General features: G+C 58.0%; 1 protein-coding gene across 4 annotated transcripts in view; it reads left to right on the top strand.

Moving 5' to 3' along the window:
• The window catches only part of NLGN3 (neuroligin 3), a 41,273-nt gene that overhangs the window by 11,982 nt on the left and 1,925 nt on the right, over positions 1–27,366 (top strand). For 2 of the 4 annotated variants that reach the window (XM_087748881.1, XM_087748883.1), the window contains exons 2-7: positions 6,824–7,568; positions 8,664–8,723; positions 15,830–15,889; positions 18,589–18,738; positions 20,407–20,592; positions 26,374–27,163. In XM_087748881.1, coding sequence (XP_087605007.1) covers positions 7,091–7,568; positions 8,664–8,723; positions 15,830–15,889; positions 18,589–18,738; positions 20,407–20,592; positions 26,374–27,163 — 1,724 coding nt within the window. In that variant the 5' untranslated portion in view covers positions 6,824–7,090. The remainder of the gene's footprint in view (positions 1–6,823; positions 7,569–8,663; positions 8,724–15,829; positions 15,890–18,588; positions 18,739–20,406; positions 20,593–26,373; positions 27,164–27,366) is intronic. The other 2 variants (XM_087748884.1, XM_087748885.1) reach the window with 2 other exon arrangements.

Genomic DNA, 27,366 nt, shown 5'->3' with positions numbered 1-27,366 from the left:
ACAGTGTGCTGGCATTCAACACCAAAAGTGCCTGGAAAGGCTGAAGTGTGGGCAAGAGAAAGGTCTGCTTTGCCCCTGGTGTCCTTCCCAAGGCAGGCTTGGCTTCTTCATGAAGGACTCATTAAAGGCCATGGAGCAAATGGGGACAGGTCATATTGCAGCAGGTCATTGGCACCACAGCAGAAGTGGCACTTGAAATTGTTTCTAGGGGTTTTGGGTAACATTCTTCTGTTTTGAATGGGAGCTCTCGAGGATCTTGGCACGTGTCTGGGAGTTGTCAAAGAGCTTCTGTCCCACATATGTTCTTGCAGCATTGAGGAACCTCACTGACACTTCTCACACAGTCTCTCATCCTCTCCCTAGGGCAAAGGATGTGCAGTGGAGTGTCTTGTAGGTTTCTGACGTGCAGCTTGCTTTAAATATTGGTGGTGCTGTGGGTAGAAGTTAGGAAAGGCAAGTCACAGGGATGTATCTTGCACTTGAAGCAAATGAGAGTGAGGTTGTGACTGTTTTTCCTTCTGTCCCATCAGAGTGGCTGTAGTGCCTAGATATTGGAGGTGCTGCAGATGTGCCTCTAGGAGGAGAGTGAGATGAGACACCAGACTCTGGGGGAGACCTCTGCAGAGTGGAGAACAGATGTGATGGACTCCACAGTGCTGGGAAGCCTCCTAAGTATTCCGCTCTGTCAGAGCATCCCAAATGCTGAAGGCTTCGTGGCCAAGGTGGCTGTAGTTTGCTCAAATGGTAACAAACACTGAACGAATGAGGGACAGAGCTGCCAGGCAGAGTGATGAGAAGTGTAGGAGACTGGGTTGGAGGGGATGCCGAGGGGTTACTTGGTCCAGCCATCTGCCATGTAGCACCCTTTGCAGATATGCATGGGGCGCTTTAACTTTTCCTGGTGTACACTTGACTCTCCTTTTGTAATAGGAATGTGTCTCCTACCTAACACGAAGTTCAATGTCAGACTCTTCTGACCTTTTTTGCAGTGGCGTTTACATGTTATAAAACTGCATCCTCTGACTTGTCTTGTCTAGACTAGCTCCACTCTTCCAGGCTTTTGTCCCAGGTTTTTTGGTGGTCTTGCTGGTCTCCCATGGCCTCTCTCAGTTGGCCCAAAGCTTTTGGGGAATGAACTGGTTCTCTGGAGGAGAACAGTATAATTACTTGATGTGCCTTTATGAGCTGAAAGGAGAGCAGAGTAATTACTTCACGTCTTTATAAGCTGACCCTTCACACATCCTACTGTATTTGCCTTTTTTTGTGGCAATGACATGCTGGCTCACGTTCAGTTTGTACTCCCCTGTAGCCCTTATGACCCTTCTGGCAGAAATGCTGCTGTCTTTTCTTCCATGGTCTGTTTGTGCAGTTTTTTTACCTCCCAATGACTTACAGCCCTGCCCATCATCTCTTAGCCCTTTCCCCAGTCTGTCGGGAGTGTGTCAAATTCCTGTCCTGGCCTCCAAAGCGCTGGATGTCATCAGCAGATTTTAAAACACACTCTGTTCTGTCATTTAGGTCAGTCATGGAAAAGCAGAGCAGTAGCAGCAGCAGGGCAGACCTTTCTGAAACCCTACTTGTCCCCTTTCAGTGTAACTGCAAGCCAGTGGTAACCATCTATTACTGTGCACCAGCTCTTTGATGGACCTGAAGTCCTAGGAATCGCTCCCACAGTGCTGTGGGACTGGGAAACGTCTGCCTGTGGCATGGATGGGTAACCTGGGGTGGGTCAGAAAGACCCTCTGGGCACAATCCATAGCATGAAACCACCAACGTTGCTCTGTAGTATTATCCTCAAGCATTGACCCAGATCACAAGCATCAGAGGGTGCGAGCCGAGACCTGCTGGCAGAGGGATGCTCTTCTGGAGCTGCTAGAACATGTGGACGCAAGCATGTCAGTCCAGTTGTGGTGCAGCTTCTGTGCTCCCCAAGGTTTCCTACGGGGTTTCTGCAGCGTTGCAGGCCAGGTGGGATGGGACCAGGAGTTGGTGAGAGCTGGGGTCGCTGCCCAGCGGAGGAGAGCAGCTGGCAGGGTGGGGAGTGCAGCTGGCAGGTGCTGCTGCCTGAGAGCTGAGCATCAGCCTGAGGTTGCGGAGCACAGGGTGGTGGAAAGGGCTGGAGCTTGGTTGCCCTGGGGAAGAGGAGGTCAAGGTTTCTCATGCTGTGTACTGGGTGTGTGTCCGTGCTAGGGTGCGTGGCCCCCAGCTACCTCTCAATGTGATACAATGGGGTCAGATGGTGAGCAGAGCTGCACAACGCAGAGTGGCTAGAGGGTGCAACGGGACATCCTGTCTGCTTGCTGTTGGGAGGAGATCATCCGCCCGTGCCAGTCGGGCGGTTTGAGGTCCCAGTCTGTCCTGGCTCTGGACCACATGGGATATAGAGCCACAGCATCAATGTGATGAGCTTGGGGCTGGGTCAGCCTGAGTGCTCAAGGGGGCAGGAGGCTGGACCCTGATGAAGGGTCCAATATGAGGGCAGGCTGCCTGCTCGCATCTCCTCGGCCACCTGCCAGGGAAGGTGTAGATCCGGCTCGTCTGGCTGGTGTTGAGACGTCTGACTGTGCATCTGCGAGGGAGGCTTCCAGAGGATCCCGCCTGCCCAGGTTTCCATGGAGAGCATCTCCTTGTTGAGGAGGGAGCCGTCTGGCAGACAGTACAGCCGTGGAAATACCGATAGAGCATTTGTTTTCCAAAGCACATGAATAACATCCCTAACAGCTAGCAGCCTCACTTCCTCTGCTCACCCCACCAGCGGTCTGGCAGAGCGACCTGGGATGCCTGCGGTGTCTTTATCCTCCCAGCTCCTCGCTGTGTGCTTGTCTGAGCATCCCCAGTTTGGCTGTATCTGCCCAGCCCGGCCCGGTTTCCCTTCCAGTTGGCAGGCACGGCTCCTCCTGGCGCAGGGCTGCGGGGAGGCAGCAGCCATCTTTGCTGGGGGATGTGTTTGGCTTCGCTGCTGGAGGGAAGAATGGGAGCGCTGTAGGCGGCAAAACTGGGGAAGTTTTGCTCCCACCTCCTGTGGGATGTGAGGGGAATTGCTTCCCTGAACAAAATGTCCTTTCTCGGATCTCCTGGTTATTTTGCATGCTTTGAAAGACCAAAGGGAAGCTTAAGAGCTCTTGAGGCAGCAGGCAGCGATGCAAGGTACATGCAACAGCCTCCAGCGAAGGGGCCTGAGCTCGGGTTTTCATGGCAGTCTGTCAATGTTAAATTAAGGCTAAATTCCTATCCTAAACGTTATGTTAACATGAAGTTACAGCAGAAAGCACAGGGCACAGAACAGCAATATGAGGGTATAAGATGTGTTACGGGGGTATTCTAATCATCCCAAATGAGGCATTTGAAACCCAGGGAATTCCAGATTTAGGGTTTGCATCATTTTTTGGGCTTGTAATTGAAAAACAATCCAAACATAGGAAGGCTTAGGAGCATGTTGCTGAGATTGTTTGGGTGCCTTTATTCTGTGCTGCAGGGGCAGATGGAGGAAAAAGTCTTTAAAAATGATAGAACCAAATGTGGAATTACGAATGTTAAAATGTTAAAATACTGTGATCTGGATTTGAGTGTTAAGGCATCGTGGCTCTCCAGGGTAACGTTAGGGCTGCTGGGTCTTAACTGTGCATCTCCATATCTGGACATATTTGGCTATTGCTAACGTTACTCACCTCTGTGCCTGATGCTTCATAAAACTCATAAGTGGAGACAGTTGCAAGTCCTGTAGCATCATTTTATTTAAGTTCAGGATGTGTACTTGGAACTTTAATTCTATCTTAGCTTACGGTTTTTGTCTTCAGATTTCCATGGTTTTTAAAAGCTATTAAAAGAGCCATGGATGAGGATTAAACAAAAACCCAAAGGAATATCATCATAACATAATTCTGAGGAGCTGTGGCAAGAAGCTGATTTTTGGCTGTGTTTTGTAAAAAGAGATTCCTCATTGTGCCAGGATAGGGTGGTTACGCTGGGTGTGCGGCTGCTCCAAGGACCGCAAAGTGGGTGGTGAATTCAGCCCTAATTTTACAGTGACTGGTGTGCACAGCCCAGCCGGGCAGCTGCGGGCTGCGGAGCGGCGCTGCCTGGTGCAGTGAAATTGCTTGGCTGGAGGAGTTGATGGAGCAGCAATGCCCACGGCAGCGTGCGGCCACAGCCCCAAAGAAGCTCTTGAGTCAGGAAATCAGCTGGTAAGCCACTGCTGGTACGGCTGTGGTGTTCCTGCAGAGAGAAAACAATGACGGGTCAGTTGAAATGGCTCTGTGGGGAGTTGTGGGCACTATCATAAAGACTGGAAGCTGCCTGTAGCTTCCAGTCATACAAATCAGATATGACAGTCATTAATACTTTGGCTTTATCCTAACCCGTGGTACCCGAAGCAACTTGAGCAGATTTGCACTGGGCGGTTTGCCTTCCAGCAATGTCAGGCAGAGTGGTGGGTCTGAAGCACCTTTGAGATCCCACTTGGGAATGCAGTTTTGGGGGGTCCCGGGCCATCATTGCACCCCTGGGATGTCACTGCTAGGCAAAAGTCAGTTCTCTGCTGAAGGAGGAGCATTACTGCAAGCAATATTAGATGAATGATGGTTTTCTTCCGGAGCTGGAGGCAGAGCAGGCTGGCCGAGGCACTGCGCTGCAGAGGCAGCTCCAGGGGTGGGGGGGCAGAGCAGAGCTTGGGGGCTCTGGGTGCCTCAGCTGTATTTCTGTCCCTCGATACACCTTTTGTTTCTTAGGCTTTGGCAGCTGTTTGGGGGATAATGCAGCAGTGTCATGCTTTTGCCGGGTGTGTTTGTCACTGCCTGGTGGGGCAGGAGGAGGTGGAGGGGAATGATGCGCAGAGGTGATGGGGGCCAGGGGTAGAGCAGGATCAGCCCCAGTCGTGATGGCTCAGCCCTCAGGTCATCCCTGTGTCATGGATGAGGCAGTAGGTGCGATTGCTTCTCCCCATCATTTGTACCACTCTTCTTGTCTGGCATTACCTGGGGTCCCTCCGCAGGCTCTGGAAAGCTGTCTGCATGCCCAGCCCTGCGAGGCCTTGCTGCTTGGGCGGGCTGGATGCAGTAACATGATTTTCTGGGATGAGTGTTTCTTATTATGCCTGTCATACCCTGATTTCTGAGCCTGCTGTGTTCCCCGGGCATATCAGGAGGGCAGGCACAGCATGGGCCCATTTCCTTAATGACCAGCAATTAATTGCCTGCACATGTGCAGTGCAGGTTTGAGATGCCCTCTGTGGTTTTTTGGGGGTTTTGGGGTTTTTTTGTTTTTTTTTTTTTTCTGCGGATTTTCCTCGTTGGACAAGGTGTTCTCCATTCGTGGATTCCCTGCCCAGCTGAGCCTCCACCAGAGCCACGTCCCTCCATCTGCATACAGCCCTTATTTTGTGCTCCAATAATTCCAAGGCAACTCTGCTCCCCTCTTAGCTTGGGAGAGATTTACTAGGTGGGCATGTAAGGATGCTCTGGGGCAAAATGGAGGTGCCCTGCCACCGCTGTCATCTCTCCCAGGGTAAGGACATGCGGCTGAGACAGGACGAGCATCCTCTGACCACCAAGCAATGCCTTTAGCAGGGACCAGGCTGCAAAGGGGCCTGCTGAGGTGCGGAGCTGGCCTCCGGCTGACGCTGCTCTCACGCGGCCGGGGTGAGGGCGAGCAGCGGGCGAGCGCAGCCTCCGTGGCTCCCCTTGCCCAGGTCCCCCGGGAGCAGCGGTGCTGGCGGGGGGAGGCGGGGGGGGGGGCACTTACATAAGCCCTGAATGCGGCAGGCGGTGCGGGGAGGTGAAGGGCAGAGCACTGAAACTCCACACAGCCTCCAGCAAGAGCTCCCTGGCGCAGGAGCTCTTCTCGCTGACATACATCCGCAGGTCCCCATCTGCAGCCGCTGCCTGCCCTGCCTGCCTGCAGCTCCCTCCCTTCCCCACGGACCCCATGGGGGGCTGCCACATCTGCTCTCCCCGCCACCAACAGCTTGGTGTGGGGACATGGGATCAGAGCTCTGCCTCCCCGGGGCTTGCTCGGGTGGCCGGGAGGCAGCCGGGTCAGGGAGGGGGTGGCAGGGAGGCTGCGGTGCCGGCACAGGGGGACGCTGCCCAGAAGCACTCTGGCTGTTCCTGTCCTGCCTGCCCGGCACCTGGGTTGTGCATGGGGTCTCGCTGCTTCAGCCAGCGGCACACGGAGGGAGAAAGCTGGCTGGAGAGTGTGCGGATGGGTGAGATGGGTGTCGGGGTAGGACACATGGGTCTAATTTGCTGGTGTGTGAGGTGGGGTCATGGCACCTGGACAGGGGAGCGATGCTGGGATGGAGCTGAGGCATGGAGCACAGACTGTGTGGCGTGGGAGTGTAGGCAGCTCTGGCTCAGCCAGGAGGGGAGAGGTGCCAGTGGGCTCTTGTGCAGGGCCTGTGCTGGGCAGTGGTGGTGCCCGACGGGTTCCTTGTGGGGAGGGATGGTGCCAGAGAAGTGGCACTGTCCTGCTTATCTTGGCACCCATAATCTGCTGCTTACACCCTCCTGCAGCATGAGGTGAGGGCACCACGCTGCTGCGCAGGGCAGCTGCAGGGCTCACCCAGGCAGGGCAGGGACAGGGCTGGCCCCCGAGTGCTGGGGACAGGCTCTCCAGCCGTGGACAGACGCGGTCTGTGTGTCTGCACGTGCTCAACTTGTGCTGCCTGCGCTTGCCTACTCCCAGAGCCACTTGCCTGGGTGGTGGCAGAGCCAATGAGCACCCATGGGTGGGAGGGTCCAGCCAGGGATCCTGGCTCCTTCTGCGCTGCAGCTCTTTGACTCTTCCCAGAGCAAGTCTGCTGTTAATTCCCTCCATCTCTCCACAGTATCAGCAGTCCCCTCTGGGCCGGGCCGTTGGCAGGTGGGCAGCAGCAGGCAGCTGGCAGGCTGTGAGGAGTGGTGGCACATCTCCCTGCGTCCGTGCTCCTGACTCACCCAGCAGAAGGTGTGGCTAGGCTGCGTGCTCCTGACTCCCGGCTCTCCTGCTCCATCTGTTCCTGGTGGGCAAATTGGAGGCTTGCCGTGATGGGGATGCCCTGAGCCCTTGCCCCAGGAGCTTCAGGCCTGGATGTTGGTGCTGCTCCTCCCGGACGATGTGGCTGATACTCTGGAGAAGCCCTCTCTTGCCCCCCATTCTCCAAGTGCCTGAGCTGGTGGCTGGCTGGGACCTGCGTCTTGCTCTCTGGGTCCTAAGCTTCGCCTCAGCGGTTGTGCAGATGGAGGGCCAGGTCTACTCGCCGACTGTCAACACGCACTATGGGAAATTACGGGGCGTTCGCGTGCCACTGCCCAGCGAGATCCTGGGGCCTGTGGACCAGTACCTGGGGGTGCCTTACGCTGCCCCCCCCATCGGGGAGAAGAGGTTCATGCCCCCTGAGCCGCCGCCATCCTGGTCGGGCATCAGGAACGCTACCCACTTCTCGCCGGTCTGCCCCCAGAACATCCACAACGCCGTTCCTGAGATCATGCTGCCCATCTGGTTTACCTCCAATTTGGATATCGTGGCCACATACATCCAGGACCCCAACGAGGACTGTCTGTACCTCAACATCTACATCCCCACAGAGGATGGTGAGTCCCCGCCGGGGTGCCCACAGGAGGGTGGGGAGGGGCTGCTCCGCCCTTCCCCAGCAGTGGTTGGTCTCACCTGGGTGTTGTGTTTGAAGCATGTGGTTGTGGACCCTGCAGCATGCTGTCTGTTTGTGGAAAGCTTTCTCTGGCCACGCAGCTCGCCCTCTTGCCCTCAGCTGCCATCTCTGTCTCGCGTGCTCCTGCTCCTCCACGCCTCCCGGTCCCCCCCCTCCACCTCCATGGCATCGTCATGGGTTCCTCTCTTGTGTTGCTAAATCTGAATCCGACTCTCTGACCGCAGATCCACAGAGTGACAAGCTGGTTTGTGCTCCCCAGGTGCCGAGTGCCAGGTTCTGTCTTGAGTTGGTTTGGGTTCGTCCTTCCTTCCCCCCTTCGCACCTTCCCCAGGTCCATGCGCTAGTTGTGGGCGTGGGCTGCGGCTGGGAGGAACACTCTCTGCCTCTCCCTGGGGAGATGCTCCGGCAAGGAAGGGACCACGGAGCCCTTTTCTGGGCCCTGGTACGGACGGGAGGCTGGGGGCACCAGCAGGCGCATCACTTGGCTGCTCCCCCGCCCGCCGGCAGGACAGCGGCAGAGCGATGAGCCTGGGGTGCCGGGGACCCGTGGGGCATGGTCCCGTTGGGGTGAGGCTGAGCGGCGTTGGGTGCCTCCTTGTCTAACCTTTTCCTTTGTAGGGGATCCCACCTGAACTGTAAGTAGAGGGCAGAGGAGGCAGTGCCTGTCCGTGCACCCGCCCCAGCCTCACCGCAATGGGAGCCCCTGGGGATTTTCAGCGGGCTGGAAGGGACCCGCAGTGGGTCTGCTGCACGTGGCGGAGCAGCCTGGTGGGCCGGTGGCTTCTCCCAGGCCGGCTGGCTCCACTCCTCTGTCCCTGGGGCCCTTGGCCACAGGATGCATCATGCCTTCCTTCCTGCCCAGCACGGCTGGCCCAGAGTTTTCCTCCCACGGCGACGCTCCCTCCCCACCTCCCGCGGTCCCGGGGGCGGCGGGAGGGCAGCAGCGTGGTTGTGATTGCATGCCCACTCCCGCCAGTGGAGCCTCCTGTTATTTTGTAGTCTTTTATTCATTTTACAGTAAAACGGATTTCCAAGGAATGCACCCGAAAGCCCAACAAGAAAATATGTAGGAAAGGAGGTATGTAGCAAGCCGACCGGCAGAGAGGCACAGAGAGGAAAGAGAGAGAGAGTGAGAGAGTGAGAGGGTGCCTGGCCGGCCCATGGCCCACGGCATGCTCCTCCAGCACCTCTCTGTGCTGCCAACCAGACCGCGGGCCCTCCGAGCAGCCCACCCTGCCACCCCCCACTTCCCGCTCAGAGGAGCCCCGCGGATGCTCCGGCCACCTCCACTCCCCGGCTGGGGGAGGCAGGACTGGTGCCAGCTGGGAGTGCAGATCTGGGGTCAGGTCAGAGGAGGATGCTCACGTTGCTCCAGGCCTTTCAGAACAGCTTCTCCCGGGCTAAGCCTGCACTCCCACGTTCATCCCACTGGCACCGGCAGCCTCCCAGCCCCTGGGTGTGAGGGGGAGCCTCTGATGGCGGGTAGCACTTAAATGCACCTATCCCTTAGGGGTGCATCCCCTGTTGGGGGTGTATGGACCTGCTGAGGGAAGCACCTGGGCTGAGCTATTCCCCATTGTATCCCTGGTCATTTTGCATCCAAAGCTCCTCATTTAAAAGCATAAAATCTCTTCTGGCTTTGTAAATGCTGCCATGTTCTGCCCCAGCCCATGGTCCTGCCAAGGCTGCTCCCCACTGCTCACACCCGCACACCTCTGCCAGCCCTGCCAGCAAGGATCTGCTGTCCACCCCCTGGCACAGCATCCTCCCTGAGCCCCAGCCACCCTGTGGGCGGCCGAGCACCTCCAGTTCAGACACATCTCCGCTTTGCCTTGCCTCCATCCCCAGGGCTGTGTGGGGCTCATCCTGCTGCACTTTTGGGGCAAGGGAGGCAGCTCAGCCCCCCTTGCACCAAAGTGATCCTGTGTTCCTGGCCAGCCCCAGTGCCACGGGCAGGGGAGTGGAGACGTGCAAATGGGAGCTGGCTTGGCCCCTTGTCAGACACGATGCTTCGCCCGTCCTGCCGCGCGGCCCCCTTGCAGGCAGGGAGAGCCCGGGCTGCTCTGTGCATTCCAAAGTTGGATGTGCAGGCAGTCGGCAGCCAAGCTCTTCTGAAAGGCTCAGTGCAGGGAGGGGGTGTCTGGCGGACAGGGGCTGCCATCCTGGGCATCCTGCAGCAGTGGGATCCCTGCATCCCGGCCTCCGCCTCCTTGCGCCCCTGGGGTTGGCGGAGCCGGCACAGCTGGGCTTGGAGATTTGGGGACCACTTTCCTTCCAGCCGTTTCCCCCAGTTCTGTTGTTGGGTTTCTTTGCTTTGCTTTTCCTGTTGCTGTCCTGGCTATTCACACGCCATCTCTCTGAGTTCCAAGACTGCCCCTGAAAGGGCTGGCGCATTAGGGAGTCTCCACACGCTGCCTCCGGAGCTGGCTGTGCCAGTGATCGCCAGCCACTTCAAAGCACTTCCTCTCCCGGCCTTCCCACCGGCTGCCGGGGCTGGCGGACCCCCGCCACCCTCAGCCCTATGGCCAGGGCCAGGGAAGCAGGGTCCAGATTACAGCTGGAGAAGGGGGACAACGTAAGGCATGGCAAAACACCTTGGGTGCGCTCGTCTCCTGGTTTTCCCTCCCTGCTGGCTCTGCTCACAGGCAGGGTTTCTTTGCAATCCATCTGCGGTTGCCACTGGTCACCTCCCGGGGAGCTGGTGGGGGATGTGCCCTCTGCCCCCGGCGGGCTCTGCTGACTCATGGACCAGCGGATCCCCAGTGCTGGCCATTTGGGCATCCAGGCATGACATGCCAGGAGTTAAAGCCTCCAGACACTGGTGCTGCCCTTCAGCTCCAGCCACGGCTCTGGTGGCCGTTGGTGCAAATTAATTGAGTCACTTGTGATGAGACACAGAGGCTCCCCTGGCCCTCATTGTATATCCTGGGTTAGTAATGCTTGGGGTGAGGCTAATGCACCTGCAGTGCTGATTTCCTCAGGCTGCCTGTCATTTGAACGTTGGCTCTTTCTGGAATATTCTTGATTATTATTTCTAAGGCCACATATGAGCAGTGAATAAGTTCTCCTCTCGCAGAGCAGGCAACTGTGCAGTATTTTGGTGGTTCAAAATGCCACAGCTCCACCTTACTGGAGTTTTCATGATTTCTGCCACCCCTAAGCTCAGTGTATTTCATAGCATCCAAAGGAATGAGAATTTATTAGAGTTTATCCCTGGGACAGAAAAACATCCTTGTTTCCCTGCCTAGTTGCCCACAATAATTTCCTATATGGAAATTTCTTACATGCTAGTTTCCTCCGTACACATTGGTCCCTTCTCTGGGAGCAAGGTAGGGCAGCAGTGTGTTGAGAATAATTAGCCGTGCACGGTGCTGCGGGAGCTGACAGCACTGAGGCTCAGGTTTTGCTGTGAAAATAATGCTGCCCACCTGAAGAGCATGTATGCACACATACGGTACAGTACCTATGTGCAAAACGCAGCTCTGCCCTTTGCTTTGTGCTGCAAACAGTTCCAGCCTGTGCTTGGCTCTGGTGGATGCCAGGATGCTTTCCCCTTCCCTTCACCGCCAACCTGGGCAGGCCTTGCTGCAGGGCATGAGGAGGTGGATGTCATTTTTTGGAGGGGAAAAGCATGGCTGCCCTGCACATAGCAGCCCTCCCCAGTTTTTACTAGTGACTGCCCTAATCTCTCTGGCTGGGGCTGTGCAGAGTCCGTGATGCTGCAGAGACAAGTATGCCAGTCCAGCATCTTGCTCTGCTGTGTGAAGGGGGCTGGAGCTCTCAGCAGCTCCTGGGCTCGGGACGTGCTTTGGCTGCTCTGCAGGAAAAGCACTATGGCTTCTCTGCTGCTCTCCAAGAAGCTAACTTGTATCAGCTGAGGCTTCCCTACAGCTGCGTAACTTCTGCAGTGCTCCCTTGCGGCAAGGCTTCTCACCAGCCTCCTGCAAAGCCTGCTGCTTTGTAGAGCTGGCTGGGAGCAGACCACCACCCCAGTGCTCCACTTCTGCTCCAGGGAGCGATTTGCAAAGGTGAGGGTAGGGTGTTTGTGCTGGCGGAGGCAGCAGGGCGTGAGAAGATGCAGTGCTTTTATGGGGTCCGCTCAAGGATGGAGATAACTCCTCTGCATTGCCCAGGGATGGGGAGGGGCAGGGCAGCACCAAGGTGCATTGCAGTCCTGGAGCAAGGGGTGATGGCTGGAGGGGCCACTTGACACAGGTCCCAAGGGAGCTGCCCCTGCCCAGGGGGTTGTGCAGCAGCAGGTTCAACAGCTGTCATCAGTCCTGGTCCCATTCCTTGTCGCTCCCGGAGAAGCACCAGAGCTGGTGTGGCCGCCAGCATGTGTGCCTCTGGGTGCATGTGGCTGTTGGACGTGGTGGCAGCGCTGCTGCAGGCTCCTGCTGCCTGTGGCATCGTGGCTGCTGCATGGGAGTGGGTGCCCTGGGGAGCTTGCACTGAGGAGGGGGTGCTGGGGCTGCCTGCGGCCACCCTGAGCAGACATTTGGATCTGGAAAGGTGTCAGCTTAGGCTCCTGCTCTTCTCTTACGCACACCATGCTGAGCGCGAAGGCTCCAAGGACCAAGGCTCCTCGCCCTCCTTTATCTCTGTTTGTGCTGGTGTCAGTGCTGTTGGCATGGTTTACTTAAGATAGCATAAATCCGGTGTGGATGCCCCTGTTTCAGGGAAAGTGATTTTATTTTTTACTGAACTTGAGCTTAAATCTTCCTAGAGCCTTCAGATAAGAACGTATGCATCCTTCCTATCGGCCTCAACACTGTCACTTTGCAGTCAGCTTAAAGTGAAGCAGCACAACATGCATTCACACTGGGTTAGTGGAGGGAGTTTTTGATGGATAAGGAGAGTAAGAGCCACGAGTCCTTTTGTTTTTTCCAGCTGTGAATCCACAAACTTAAACCCATCCCCGTGAGCGTAGGTGCTGCGGGGCTCTGCTTGGTGGCCTTTGCCAGTGCGGAGGAAGATCCCCTGGGATGGGTGTCCTTGAACATGGCAATAACCAGTGGAGGGAGGTTGGCGAACAAAGTGCAAGGGATGGGTGAGGGAAGTGAAGCTGTAATTGCTCTCACACGGTGTGGGGCATCAGTGGGTCATTGTGGAGGTGAACAACATAGCAAGAGGTGAAAAGCCTGCTTGGTCACAGCAGCCTGTGTTCGCCATAACACCAGCCACCCTGACACCCTCCTGCCGATGGGCAGGGCTCGTGCTTTGCATCTGCCACGCACACGTCTCACTGCTGTTCCCCTTCCCCCTGGCCTGCAGTACTGCACTCCTGCTTTGCTTAGCTTCCCAGCACTGCTTTCTACTGTCCCTTCTGTGGTGCGTGAAGCTCAGGTTGCTCTAGGCTTGTCCCAGTCATCCATAAGCTCCGGGGCAGCAGGCTCCAACCAGATCCCCCCCTGCTCAGCCAGGACAGTTGCTCAGATCACAGAGATGATGTCCACTGCCCTCTCTTACAGCCTGACAGCTTCTCATAGCTGGTTCCTCCATCGCTGTCTGCGTGGAGACCTTTGTCCCCTGAAGGAGACCAAGCTGGAGGGCTGCAGCCCGGCTGGTCCCAGGGCTTTAACAACACCAGGGTCCTCGGCAGTGTAAAGGGATCTCCAGCTGCCTGTGATCGACTTCCCAGCTCACTGAAGCACAGTGCAGATGAAGGCTTGCTGCCCATGGTCTTCATTAGAGTAAAATCCCTATCCCTGAGAAGTACCAAGGAGGTTGGCACATAGCACCAGTTAGCAAATATTGCATGAGTACTTCGTCATTTAAGCGCTTTCTGGGCTTGCAGCTCTTCCTAATGAAGATGTAGTAGGTCAAGCTTGCAGCCTCCTGCAAACAGGCTGGGCAGCCGCATGTGCCCGGCCAAGTGTGCAGCTGGCGGGTGGGCTGGGGAGGGAGCTCGCGGGAAGGATGCAGCAGGAAGGGGGATGCTGGGGCTGGGGTGAGAGGTGGCAGGGATGGGGGTAGCATTGGGTGAAAACAGGAGAATGATGTGAGGAGCTCAGGGGATCGCTGGGTGGCGAAGCAGGAGGTGAGGAGGCAGGGCTGGGTCATAGAGTGGGTAGGTTGGGAGGTGAACTCCGAGTCAATCAGGACAGCTCTGGAGACAGCCAATCCATCCCTGCCCCAGGGAGGAGCAGCTCAACCTCACCTCTTCCTGGCAGTGTGTCTTGCCTGGTCTTAAACACCTCCCCAGGCCACCTCCTTCAGTGCTTTCCTGCCCTTTCTGCCAGGAAGGTTTGCTTCTTGTCCAGCTTCAACCTGCCTCAGGTAGCTCCGTGAGCCTGTGCTCTGTGCAGTGGAGAGGGAGTTGCTTTTCCATCTCACCACCTCACAGTGGCCTTTCATATGTCTGGATGCTGCTGTAGCTCCCATCACTCCTCTGCTCCTGGGATTCGCGTGACCCGGCCTCCTGCAAACTTTTCTTGTCTGCTGGATTTTTCCAGACTTCTGGTCATTGCTCCTTCGGACTTTCTCCAGCAGGTCGTGGCTGCTTAAAGCATTGTGCAAGCCTCTTGCACCAGTAGAGCTGCTCTATGGCTGTTTCAGACCTCTCACTCCCCCATCACAAATTCCTTTTAAATTCAAATCCTGCCCCTCTCCATGCTGCCATCTCTATTATCCACCACCTGTGTCACCTGCGGGATCCCACTCCCAGAGTGGCAGTGAGGACAACTCCCCGATTTCATCTTCCTGGCCAGTTTTGTGCTCGCCTCATCGTAGTTTCATCCAGCCGTGGGGATGAAACATCCAGCAGCCTCCGCTCGCTGGATGCCATGCAAAACCCTTGCTGTAGTAATGATGGGGCCAGTTGGTGATAGCAGAGGGGCCCTGGGATCAGCCGGGTGCCTGGCGGGACCTCGGAGCCCTGAGCATCTCAGGGAGGTTGCTGGGCAGTGTGGGCACAGTGGAGGCAGTCCTGCCCAGGGAAAACCCTGCTGTCACCCCTGAGGTTACCGTCACCCAGGGAACTTTTTTGGTGCAGACCTTAGGGAGCAGAGGACCACAGACACTGGTCTGCAGCTCTAAGGGGATAAGGAGAGCACAGCCTCTTACTGAAATTTGGGGCTGCAGGGTGCAGGAATGGCACCACTCGGCTTTGTGCCCACAAGGGCACGCAGCCCTTTGCAGCAATGGGCCCTCGGTACAGGTCTGCATCGTGTCTGCTCCCCGCCAGCCCACAGGCCACCTCTCCTGGCTCACGCCGGCTGCATGCAGCTCGGGAAGCACTGTGCTCAGTGCACGCCATCCACAACAGCATCCCACAGTACTGGGCTGGGGCCACTGGCCTGGCCCATGCCCTGGCACCACGGATTTGTTAAGGGCCATGCAACTACTGGAAGGTGTTCAGGACGTTACAGAAACTGATATTTTTAGGGTTCTGTCTTGGTCAGGGCAAGCTGGTCGGTGCCTTTGCAATCCTTGGTGAACCATGCAACTAGTCTTTTAAGAAGGGAGTTGGTACAGGATGGAGCCAAGCAGCGCAGGGAAGCACCCATCACGATGGCAGGTGCCACAGTGGTCTCGTGCTGCAGCACCAGTGGTTTGCGGCATAGCTGTGCCAAGCACAACAAGGTGCCATGCACCACGTGGGGGTGACAGGCAGGACCCCAGCCGGTGGTTAGTGGCCACCCAGGGCAACCCTTCACATGGGCTCTGCTGGTTGCAGGGGATGGTTGTCCCCAGTGGCAGCAGAGCTGGGAGCAGGGCTCCTGCTCACACCTGGGCAGTAGGAGAGGGAGCCTTGCCCTGGCACAGGGAGCCAAGGGTGTGCGAGCAGGCGGGGGCCAGGCTGGGATGCAGGAGGATCGGCGACTGCTTTGAGAGGCTGTTCCGCTGCCAGTGCTGATGCTGCCCCAGGCCTGCTCTCCTCCTCCCCACCACCCCGGCGCTCTCCAGGGAGGATCTGGGAAGGGGTCCAGGCGAAGCGGCATCCTGGCGCAGCTCCTGGGGCAGTCCTGCCTGCGCCCTGCGCCGCCCTGGCTCTGGGAGAGGTGCAGTGTGAGTAGCCAGCAGTGCTGTGGGGCGCAGGCCTGGCCCCACCGTCTCTGCTATCATGCTATTTTTGAATTCTCTTTTGTTTTTTGTTTTTTGTTTTTGTTTTTTTTTATTTTGTTTTGTTTTTGTTTCCTTTTGTTTTCCTTTTTGTTCTGTCTCCTCGTGTTTGGTCCCTAGGAGCCAGCGCTAAGAAACAGGGCGAGGACTTAGCGGATAATGACGGGGATGAAGACGAAGGTATTTCTGTGCTCGAGGCTGCCACTGCATGACATGCAAAGCAACTCCGTTTGCCCGCCATCCGCTGCCATCCCCAGGGAGCCCTGTGTGTGTCTGTCTGCCGTGCCGGGCAGCTGCGCGGGGCGGGGGGCAGGCTGGCCGGCTGTGCAGGGCACCTAGGCCCTTCCCCTCCTTGGGACAGGGGCAGGGGAAGCGTGGGGGGTTTTTTTGCTTTAGGAGAAGTTTGCTCCCGCTCCACTTGAGCGAGGGCAGGGAGGAAGCATGGCAGCTTGGGAGGAGAGGTGCCCTTGGGCACCTGGGCCCATTTCACCCTGAGCCCGGTCACATCCCACCTTCAGCCTCATCCCTCCGGAGTCAGTGACATGCAGCTGGGAGCCAGCGACCTCCCCCTCCACCCTTGCCTGGCCCCACCGTGGGCACTGCCGCAAGGTGGCCGTGCCAGCAGCTTGGTACCCTTGGCACCCACAGGATACCTGGCCATGCCCAGGAGACCCGAGGTCCACTCGGACGTAGTTTCTGTTAACTTCTCTCCTTCTCCACCCAACGCGAGCGAGGTCTTGCTTGCAACCAGAGCATCAGCACCAGCCGAGGCAGAGCAAGTGGGCTTTCAAGCAGATGTGATTCTAAATGTACACCAGGGCTAAGCAAGCTGCAGAATAATCTATTTTTAGTAAAACGGGGTTGTTCATCTGCAGGGTATGGAGTTAATGTGTTTGGCAGGAGGAAGGGTTGACCAGGGTGCAGCTCTAATGTGCCGAGGACAGTAAAACTTCACGGTGTGCAGGAGTTCCAGGGCAGCTCGAGCATGGCCTGGCAGATGGCATTTAGGATCTGGGAAAGAGACGAAAAGCTTTTTCCTTGGCAGTACCAAAACCCCATTGTTTTCTCCCACTAACCTGTGGTCCAGGATCTCTTGTACCAGGGCGTAAACTGGCATTCAGCCTAAGTGACTTGACTGTGCTAAATCCCCACACGCTAAAATGTGCTGCAGCGATTAGGAGCCGTTTATTCCCTGGTACGTCTACGAGCATGTCCCTTTGTGTGTCGGTGGGAGTGTGTGGCAGGGAGGAGAGGACGTGGGCACAGGCACCGATGTTCCTGCCCTTTGCATTTCAAGCAGGTGGCCCTGGGAAGAGTTGTCCTGCCGTAGCTCTGCCACATGGGCGATGTCTACCCTGGAGGAGCCATGAGCACTTTTTGCTCCCCAGGTCTGTGCATTTGCCTGGCTGCATCCTGGTGATAGGAAAAGAGCTGGCACAGGTTTTGCCATATCCTCATTCTCCTGGAGGGAAGAGGTTTTCTATACGGGAGGGAGGCCACCCTTAGCCGTGCTGCTGGCCACAGCTGGAGGTGGGGATGGCCAGAGGTACCTATCAGCCTGCCCTGCAGCCTCCTGCAATGGACAAGTCGCAGGGAGGAGTGGACGTGGGCAGGGGTTAGGTGGGTGCAAGGGAGCATGTCCACCCCGGCCGGGCATCCTTGCTCAGTTGGTGTGGCTGTGCCCGAGGAGTCCCAGCCCTGTGGGGACCATGGCAGGGGCTGGCTGCCGGGATGGCGTGGTGCACCGGTGAGGGAGGCAGACAGGGAGCAGCGGCTGGCTGGGGCAGCCAAGGCCAAGCAGCCCCAGCAGGCAATTCCAGCCCGCCTGAGCAAGGCGCTGGGTGCGGGTGAGCACGAGGGAGGGCAAAGTCCATCAGTGCTGTCTTGCCAGCCCAAGAGAGGGCTGGGCACCGCAGGCATGTGGGACCTGGCACCATCACCACGACGGGCGCAACCACCTCCTCTGTGTAATGTGGGCGAGATGTACCAGGAGCCAAGCACAGGTGCCTTTCCTTGCACCCGGGCTCAGCTCCATGAAGGATCCTAGGCCAGTGGGGCAGAAGGGGCAGGATATCCCCCAGATAGGGCCAGTCGAGAGAGGGAGCATGGCGGCTCCCTGTCCCTTAGGCTCCCGCAGTCCTACCTCCCCAGCCCTCAGGGTCCCATTCCCTATCCTTACTCCATGCCTCATGCCCTGTCCTCATCTGGACACTGTGCTCAGCTCCCTGACATGCACACGTGCACACACTGTCTGCCTCATCGCCATGTCTGTGTCTGGGCACTGGGGTGCCATGGGTTCACATCCAGGCAGCCGGCAGGTTTCTGCCTTCCCAGGGGAATGGGAAGGGGGGGGTGGGAGAGTCAGATGTTGGAGCACCCACCAGTGCCCCCCCGCCTTCCAGGTCCTGCACACCCCGTCCCTGCCCCCCCACAATGCCAGCTTCCAGGACTCACGGAGCTGAGGGCTTGGATCCAGCCAAAGATGGGACATGGGGCTGCATCCTGGGGCTGGACTCCGCAACTCCCACCCGCAACGGAGGTGCCACTGGTCTGGCTCCCGCATGCGGCCAGAGCCCGGCTCCGGGGAGGAGCAGCTGGGTTCAGCCAGCATCTCTCCTGCATGTGCTGAGATGCCCAAGGTGACAGCAGTGTGGGGACAGTGCAGTAGCTGCTGCCACCCGGAGAGGGGCTGGCGAGGTTGGTTCAGTGGTGGTCAGCTTTGGAGGTCCACGCTGTGGCCCCCAGGAGAGCTCTGGGTTTGGCTCCTAAGCCCCCTCCCCAGTCCTAGCAGCTGGCATTGCCCTTGTCTTTGGTCTGCCTGTCGGGCAGGGTGCTGCGGCCGTCAGCGGGGTCCTGTGTTTAACTGCCTCTCCTTCCAGACATCCGGGACAGCGGGGCCAAGCCGGTGATGGTGTATATCCACGGCGGCTCGTACATGGAGGGCACAGGGAACATGATAGACGGCAGCGTCCTGGCCAGCTACGGGAACGTGATTGTCATCACCCTGAACTACCGCGTTGGAGTGCTTGGTATGGGCTGGCCAGCGTGGGCTGTGCCAGCAGCACAGTCCCCCAAGGCTGACTGGGCTTGAATGAGCCGGGAGGGGGGCAGGGGGCCTGGCGGGATGGGGGCTGCGCTGCGGGTGCTGCCCCTGGCCTCTGCCCTGGCCGCCAGGCGGGGTGCCACGTGGCAGTGCCCCAGGCGGGCAGTCGCAACGTGGTCTGGCTCCTGGCACCAGCCCCCCAGGCTCATTTACACAACCTGGCTCAGCTGAAAGCAAATATTGGTCTGCGGTTAAATAAATAATTAATGTGTTTACCCAGCATCTCCTCTGGAGAGGGCTCGGAGCGGTGAGCTGCCAGTGGGTACTGCCTGGCTGCCCCTGGGGACCTGGCAGCTCTCCCTCTCCAGGCATGGGCTGCCTCCAAGCCGATTGAGCTGCCGGGACCCCCACAACCACCCACTGTGGCCTGGCTGCCTGCAGAGGGGGTCACTGAAGGCTGTTGGGTGCCGTATAGAGGAGGGTGGCAGTCCCATTTTCACAAGCACTGGTGACCTAGAGAGGTGAAATGGGGACACAGGGTCAAAAGGCAGTGCGGTCCCCTGCCTGCTGCAGCAGAAACCCCCAGGGGCTGGGGCACAGGAGATTTGCCTGGAGTGTCACTGCTGCCTCCCTTAGCAGCAGGGAGAACAAGGGGTGCAGAGGTTTGGGGAGAGCTTCCCAGCCAATCTGCTGGCAGGGTTGGCTCTCTCCCTAGCTATCCAGCCTGGCACAGCGCCCTCCCCGGGCAGCTGGGCAGCACATCCCTCTGATGGCCTCCGGACCCCATAGTCTCTTGGGGAAGATGGCAGTTACTTGGTAGAAAATAGGCTCTTCAGTAAAAACAAGCTTATTAAAGATTTTTCAATATTAAAAGTCAGGCCTTTAAGATGGATAGGTGAAAATGTAAGCGACATAAGTCACAATATGAAATAAGTGATGCCATTGTCATCTCCATTGAAGTGCTGCAGCGCGCTCAGCGAGACCACCTCTAGTGCCTGAGCAGCGCTGGCACCGCTCCCTGCCTGCTGGGGTTACCCACCTGAATTTTTGCCTTAGGACCATGGTTTTGGCTTCCTGCTTTGCAAACAAAACACCAGTGATAGCTTATCTTGGGTGTTCCCTTTGCATTTCTCAGCATCTTCCTCACTGAGAGACTTTGTATTTTAAGCTGCAGTCAGTTCCTCTCTGCCCAGCCCACCTCCTTACATTTATAGAGCCTCCTCCGGACCACGCTAGTCCATGGAAAGCATTGGCTGTGCACGCACTCAGCCTGCCTGCAGCCGCCGATGCTTTCTCAGCTTTCCTTGGAGCATGCGTTGAGATGTCTTGACCCATTATTAGCACAGGTGGTGGTCCGGGTAGGACAGAGCTTTGTGCCCATCACCTTGTCACTGCTTGCAGTTGGCTGGAGAGGCACCCCGCGACTTGCAGCTGCACTTGCAGCCTTTCACCCCTCTGTGCCATGCAGAGGGTGGCTGGAGCTCAGTGGTGTCCCTGCTTCAGCTTAGAGCTCATGGGCCTCTCTTGGTAGTGGGGTGTCATGTTGTGGTGGGACAGGGTCCCATAGAAGCTCCCCTAGGCCTGGGAAAGGGGGGTGGGAGGTCAGGACACTCTCTGCTTCCTCGTCTCTAAGCAGGCTCCCCTTTGCCCGCAGGGTTCCTGAGCACGGGGGACCAGGCTGCCAAGGGCAATTACGGGCTGCTGGACCAGATACAGGCGCTGCGCTGGGTCAGCGAGAACATCGCCTTCTTTGGGGGAGATCCCTTGCGGATCACCGTCTTCGGCTCTGGCATCGGTGCCTCCTGCGTCAGCCTGCTCACCCTCTCCCACCACTCTGAAGGTAGGTGCCAGCTGTGTCCAAGGATGCTGCAGCTGCGAGTGAGTGCCTTGCTGATGCTAACCTGGGGAAAAGAGCCTGCCCAGGTACCGCCAGCCACCCTAGCAAAGTCAGGGCTGCTTTTTAATTAGTCACTGGTGAGAGCTTGATCCAGGGCTGGGAAGCAAAACCCTCTCATCGTGGGCAGGGAGAGGCCAGCAGCAGAGCATGTGGGAACCAGGGATGGAGCTGGGGCTCCCAGCGCGCAGGGCTGCAGCCTGGGGCCAGCACCTGGGCATGGGGAGAGGTGGGGACCCCTCCTGCGGTGCCCTGCCCAGGTGCCTGGGCTTGCCCACGTGCAGGTGTGGAGAGGGTGCAGAGCATCATGCAGGGCACCAGGAGCACAGATGTCAGTGCTTGGAAAGGCATTCATACTGGAATAGAGGGGAAGCCAGACCTGAGCCTGGGGAGGGATAGAGGGCCCCACCTTGTAAGACTGGGAGAGCTGGAAGTGCTGCGACTAGCAAAACACAAGTGGAAGTATTATGATTGGTATCTGTAAATATAGCAGAGTGTTTACTCTAGATAAAGAAAGGAATTATTTACACTAAAAGATTGTGTTAGCATAAGAGCAAATGCATGTAAAGTACCTGCAAAGACATTTGCATTGGGGAAAAAAACATGGAACCATGGGAGTAGAGGAGTTCTTGATAAACTTCCTAAAGGAAATCACAGGAGCAAAGCCTGAACTGAACGTGGTCCACAGGGGACCAGCCTGCCAAGGACTTGGTCACAGGGGCTTTATATGAGGGTGCAGCCCTCTTCCAGTGCTGTGTCCCCAACCACGGTGTAGGGGAGAAAGGGACACGTATGCACAGTGGACATGGGCGTGAGTCTGCACCTCAGAGGCACACACAAAATTGCACTTGAAGCTGTTGTGAAGAGCTGCAGCCCTGCTCAACAGCGTGGGAACTGCACAGGAATGAAGGAGACCTTCAGAACCTCAGCAGGGCTGATGGCATTGTGGAAGGTGTATGGGAGGAGGCTGGCGCTGGCCAGGCTGCTGGCAAAGTTGGGCAGCCTTCCTCCAACCCTGAGAGTTGTTGATGGACTGATTGCCCTGATACTGAAAGCAGGAATGATCTCAGCCCAGGCTGCTGTGAAGATGGCTGCACCAGCATCACAGCCTGCTTGGTAGTATTCGATGTGGAGGTTTGCAGGTGCTGCGGACTGCACAAGGCTGGCATTAGCTGCAGTGAGAGGTGGCAGAGCCTGTGCTCATGGTGGGGAGTGAAGGGCAGCACCCTGCTGAGCCCAGACCTGGCACAGGGCTTGTAGGATGCTGGCAGTTCATCATGGAGTGAAAGGCAAGCCCAAAACAGCTCTCTTCTCCCAGATTTCTCCAGCTGCCCTTTTGGTTAAACTTGCCTGATTCCAGCAAACCACTTGCCCTGCGGTAAGTGCATGCCCACGCAGAGACCCATCGCCATGCTGGGCTCTGCTTCCCACTGATGACCTTTCACCAGTGACAAGAGTGGGGCTGACAGGCTGCCCGCGCCTCTGCACATGTCCCTGCTGCCCCTCAGGGTGCCCAGCAGTCGCAGCTGGCTGCCAGCCTCTCCTTGGATGGGCCAGTGAACTGAAGCGGAGAAGCTGAGACATGCTGCCATGGTCCATGGTATCAGAGTATGTAGAGAAGCTCCAGAGCGTCCTGGGTGGTGGGATATCCCAAGCAGTCTCTGGAGCCCACCAGTGCCCCATGCTCACTCTGTGCTGGAGCCCATGGCACAGCCAGCACCATCCCACCCTGTGCAGAGTGCTCCTGCTGTCAGGGTGGCTGCTCCCACTGCTGGGCTCCCCTTGGTACCCCAAGGACCAGAGGTCTGGGAGATGCTCTACCCCACAGATCTGACAAGAGAGGCATGTGTGAACCTGGTGGGCAGCTGCATCCCAAAAGCTGGCAGCTTGGACACTCCCACATTAAGTCCCTGGTCTTCCATGACTGCCCCACAGCCTGGTGGCTCTGCTGTCACCATCGCCAGAGCCCTGCCATGTTTGGTTAAAGCAGAGAGAAACAAAAAGGCAGGTAAAGCTGAAGCGATCCAGCCCTGGCAGCATGTATGGAGCTGCTGTTGCTTGCTGAGGACATGTCTGTTCTGGGCAAGCCCCTTTCCCTGCTGCCCCAGGGCACTCAGGACACTTGTGCTCAGTCCATGCTCCTGCGTGACTGTCCAGTGCCTGAAGTCAGACCCCCGTCGTCCTGCTCCTCCTGTGCCAGCTCCTGAGCAGGATGCTCCTGGGGCTGTTGCCCCATCCTCATCAAGTGACTTGGACAAATATTAACAGGTATTAGACTACAATAAGCTCTAGAACATGCAAAATGTGAGTTATACCTACAGAGCCGCTGCTGATGTTGCAATGCCAGAGCAGGGCAGGACCAGGGCTGCCCTCACCGCTTTTGGGGCTCTTGAGGTAGGATTCCCAGCTACCCAGAGCTGTGCGGGGCAGGCATCAGCTCTCTAGCCCACAGGAGGAGACATTTTTGATGGCTAAAGCCAGAGGATGTTTCGCTTGTGTTAGATGGTAAATTGAGCAGTGGAAAGGAGCATGGGTAGATCTTTGCAGACTCATTTCTGAGCAGTGGGCAGGGCAGGGGATGCTCTGTGGCTGTGGGGGCCTGTGCGGGGCCATGCCATCCCTGTGTGGATACCTGGGGCTCTGCGTGCCCTCCTGCCCTTGTGCAGGCACCCTGGGCACAGGGTGGGGAGTCTTTTACAGGTTGAAAGCTCCTGCAGAAAGAAAAAGGATTTTCTCTGCCCATACTGAATGAAAGGCCAAAGAGGGGACGCTGGGTGTAATGCGTTTGTGATGATTCTTAGGGTGCTCCTCTCCATCACAGGAGTGCCTGGAATGCAGGTGGGGATCACGGGGAGGTGCTCTTGGTCCAGGAGTCTCCTCTCTGGGATTGGGTGCTTCTGGCAGGGCAGCCCCAAGGCTGCAGACTGGTTTTCGCGGCCAGATGGTGACATCTCTTTGGAAGCAGGACCATGTGCCCAGGTAGCCCCAACTGCTTGTGTGGGCCTGGGATGGAGGGAGCAGCATGGAGAGAGGCTGGGAGTGGGTTGGAGGGGCTGCTCCCCGATTTTCCAGCCACAAAAAATGCTGTTGTTCCAGTATAGCACTTTTTAGGTGACACTAGGCTTTCTGCCACTAAACCCCGCACCCGTGTGCCATGTCCTTTGCTGCCCCATCCAGCCCCCCATGCCTGTGGTGTGGTGCCCCCTGCATCACAGCGGTGCTGGGTGCCCAGCACCCTCGCTGCTGTGGCAGGGGATCTGCTGCCAGCTGTAAATGCTGTGAGGCGAGAGGGGAGCGCTCAGTGCTGCAGCCAGTGTCACATCAAAGCAAATGGCCATAAAATGACCTGAAAAAAAACCCTGCAGGAGTGCAGGATGGGTGCAGGAGCACCCATCTCTCCAGGGACAGGGCAGCCCGCTCTGGAGCATAGTGGGGGAGCTGCGCTAAGATGCAGCCTGCAGACCAGGCGGGTTTGTTTTTATCACGTCAAAATAAAACTCATAGTGATCAAGAGCTATTAATGAAGCTGCTAATTTGTGCCTGCTCTGCCAGGCGCTGCAAGAGGCAGACGCTGGAGGCTGGTGCAGCGCACGCTGTGTCTGGCTGCCGGGGAGACCCGCGGCTCCCCTGCCAGCCTCAGCCCTTGTGGGTGGGTGGACTCCTCGCCAAGGACCCAAGTCCTGCTTCTCACCCCAGCCAGCCATGCCGGGGCAGGAGCAGTCACTGCCAGGCAAACCTCTTGTGCTTCCTTTGCCCCACCTCCGGCTCCATGGGGGCTGCTGCCCTTTGCTGCCAGCTCCAGGGATGCTCAGACCTCAGCTGGACAAGGCACCCAGCACACTGCTTTGAGCAGGCCTTGGCCCAGACAACCCCAGAGGTGTTTCCAGTCTCAGCTAGTGTGCAATGCGAAGGGGAAATCAAGAGCTGGCAGCAGCCTGCAGCACTGGGCACCCTCTGGCAGAGCCCTGGTCCCAGCGCTGGCCTCCACTGTGCCATGGCAGCCAGCTCTGCAGGACACAGGGTGTGTTGGGACCCTCACATCAGAGGGGAACAGGCAGGGAAGGCAGAGCTGAGGTGTGAGCTGCAGGGTGGCGATGCCTCCCCGGGGTGCTTGTCAGGCTTCGACTGGGAGCTGGAATGGAGGTGGAGGACGTGGCAGGTCTGGGCTCTCGCAGACTCCTGGGTCCTCCTGGGTCAGGACGTGGCCATGCAGAGACACAGCAAAGGGGCTCCATCACAGACGTGGCCAGCTGCTGGTGACACCAGCTGCCTGTGCTTCCCCAGGCAGGGGCAGGCAGGGCAGAGCCCAGCCTGGTAGGTCTGTCTGGGAAGTGATGCTGTTGGTGGGGAGCAGTAGCTGCTGCTGGGTCAGCATCTCCTGGGAGCCAGGGAACCCCCATCCTGGTCTTCGGCACGTGGATGATGGCACAGAACAAGCAAACCCATGGTCAGTCTCCAGCCCATAGGCTGGGTACAGCTTTCTAGGGCACCGGGAGGTGACAAAAAGAGCTTGTGACTTCTCTTTGTCCCAGCGCATGGGACTGTACGTCAGGTACTTGGCAGAGCAAGGACTGTGCATGCAGACAAGAGCTATGGACGTGGTGGCTGGGAGCCAGGTGCCTCTGAACACTTCTGCTGTGGGAAGGTGCATGCTCCCCTGCAGAGCGGCACGGCCTTGGCTGCACAGGGGGTCTCATGCAGGTGCTCTGCATTTCAGGGGGCCAGGGGCAGCGTGGCCACCACGCTGCTGCGCCAGCACCATTCAGGGACCTCCTGAGAGAGTCCCTCACATTGAGTGCTGGGGTCCAGTGAGGGCGCAGGCAGCACTCGGGGTGCAGGAGAGGGCTGGCCAGAGAGCAGGGACCCCAGGGTGCACCCCGAGCCCGCCTGCCTTTCACCACCCTGGAGGCTCTGCTTCCTCACTGCCCTTTGTATTCTGAGCACAAGCGCCATTGACATGGGGCTGGAGCGCAGCCACGCATTCCTCCGCCTGGGCCAGGGCCTTTGTGGCCCGGTTTTCCAGGGCGAAAGTCCACTCCTTCTGTGTTCCCAGTGGCAGAAAGGCCTTCTTTGTGCATCTGGCAGCCTGCTCCTGTGGGGCCGGATTGGCACCGAGCAGCCCCAGCTGGGCAGGAAGCGGCAGGGAGGGGGGCGAGGGGGACCCTGACAAAGCGGTGGGGTGGGACATGCAGGGTTAAGTGTCCCCGAGCAGGCGTTAACCCTCCTGCTGCTGCCAGCCTGCAGCCTGGCTGCTCAGTGAAGCCGGTGCCACTGAGACAGGGGCAGTGTGTGCCCCTCAGGGGCTCAGGCAACATGTCCTTGGGGTCGCTGGGACATTGTGGACTGCTCAGCAAGGACAGGCTGTGATGCAACCATGGCCCCTCTCCTTCCTGCACCGGGACAGAGGGATGCCAGGCCATCCCCTGCAATGGGATCCTCGGGGAGCACAGCAGCCCTCAGTTACTGCCAGGAGCACCTACTGCATGCCCAGCTCTCCCCCTGCCACTCTCGTGGTAGCCCTGAGCTGAGCTCCCTGTGCGAGCCCTGAGGGGCTCAGTGGGCAGCACAGCCTGGGTCAAGGCCAGGCGCAGGCTGGAGCACTGGGTCCTTGCAGGGGTCCAAGGGCATTGATGCCTTCTTCATGCTGCATCCTGCACTGCAGCACTGGGGTGCTGGAATGGAGCTCACCCTCCTGTGAGCTTCCTCCGCTCCTTGGCTGTTTTGCAGGTCTCTTCCAGAGAGCCATCATCCAGAGTGGCTCTGCGCTCTCCAGCTGGGCAGTGAACTACCAGCCCGTGAAGTACACCAGCATGCTGGCCGACAAGGTGGGCTGCAATGTGCTGGACACGGTGGACATGGTGGACTGCCTGCGGCAGAAGAGTGCCAAGGAGCTGGTGGAGCAAGACATCCAGCCTGCTCGCTACCACGTGGCCTTCGGGCCGGTCATTGATGGCGATGTGATCCCGGATGACCCAGAGATCCTGATGGAGCAGGGCGAGTTCCTCAACTATGATATCATGCTGGGGGTCAACCAGGGCGAGGGGTTGAAGTTTGTGGAGGGCGTGGTGGACCCTGAGGATGGCGTCTCGGGCAGTGACTTTGACTACTCAGTCTCCAACTTTGTAGACAACCTGTACGGCTACCCTGAGGGCAAGGACACCTTGCGGGAGACCATCAAGTTCATGTACACGGACTGGGCTGACAGGGACAACCCCGAGACACGTCGCAAAACTCTGGTGGCCCTCTTCACTGACCACCAGTGGGTAGAGCCGTCGGTGGTGACAGCTGACCTGCACGCCCGCTACGGCTCCCCCACCTACTTCTACGCCTTCTACCACCACTGCCAGAGCCTGATGAAGCCTGCGTGGTCCGACGCGGCCCACGGGGATGAGGTGCCTTATGTGTTCGGGATCCCCATGATTGGTCCCACAGACCTCTTTCCCTGCAACTTCTCCAAGAACGACGTCATGCTCAGTGCTGTGGTGATGACCTACTGGACCAACTTTGCCAAGACAGGGTGAGTGGGGATGGGTGCTGTGCCTGGGGGGGGTCTGCGCTCACTGCAGCTGCACCCCTTTGGACCGTGCTGGGGTGGGAGGGTGTCATGCCTGGTGTGGGACACTGAGCCCCCTGTACCCAGAGGTCTGTGTGCTGCACCTTCACTGGGGTCAGGGCATCAACCACATAGCGAGAAGCTGAGAGCGTGGCCAGCCCCCAGCA

The sequence above is a fragment of the Nipponia nippon genome, unplaced genomic scaffold (assembly GCF_047370975.1).
Source record: "Nipponia nippon isolate SJK-2023a ecotype South Korea unplaced genomic scaffold, ASM4737097v1 scaffold_12, whole genome shotgun sequence".
Taxonomy (NCBI): domain Eukaryota; kingdom Metazoa; phylum Chordata; class Aves; order Pelecaniformes; family Threskiornithidae; genus Nipponia; species Nipponia nippon.
This window is presented reverse-complemented; position numbering and strand designations above follow the sequence as displayed.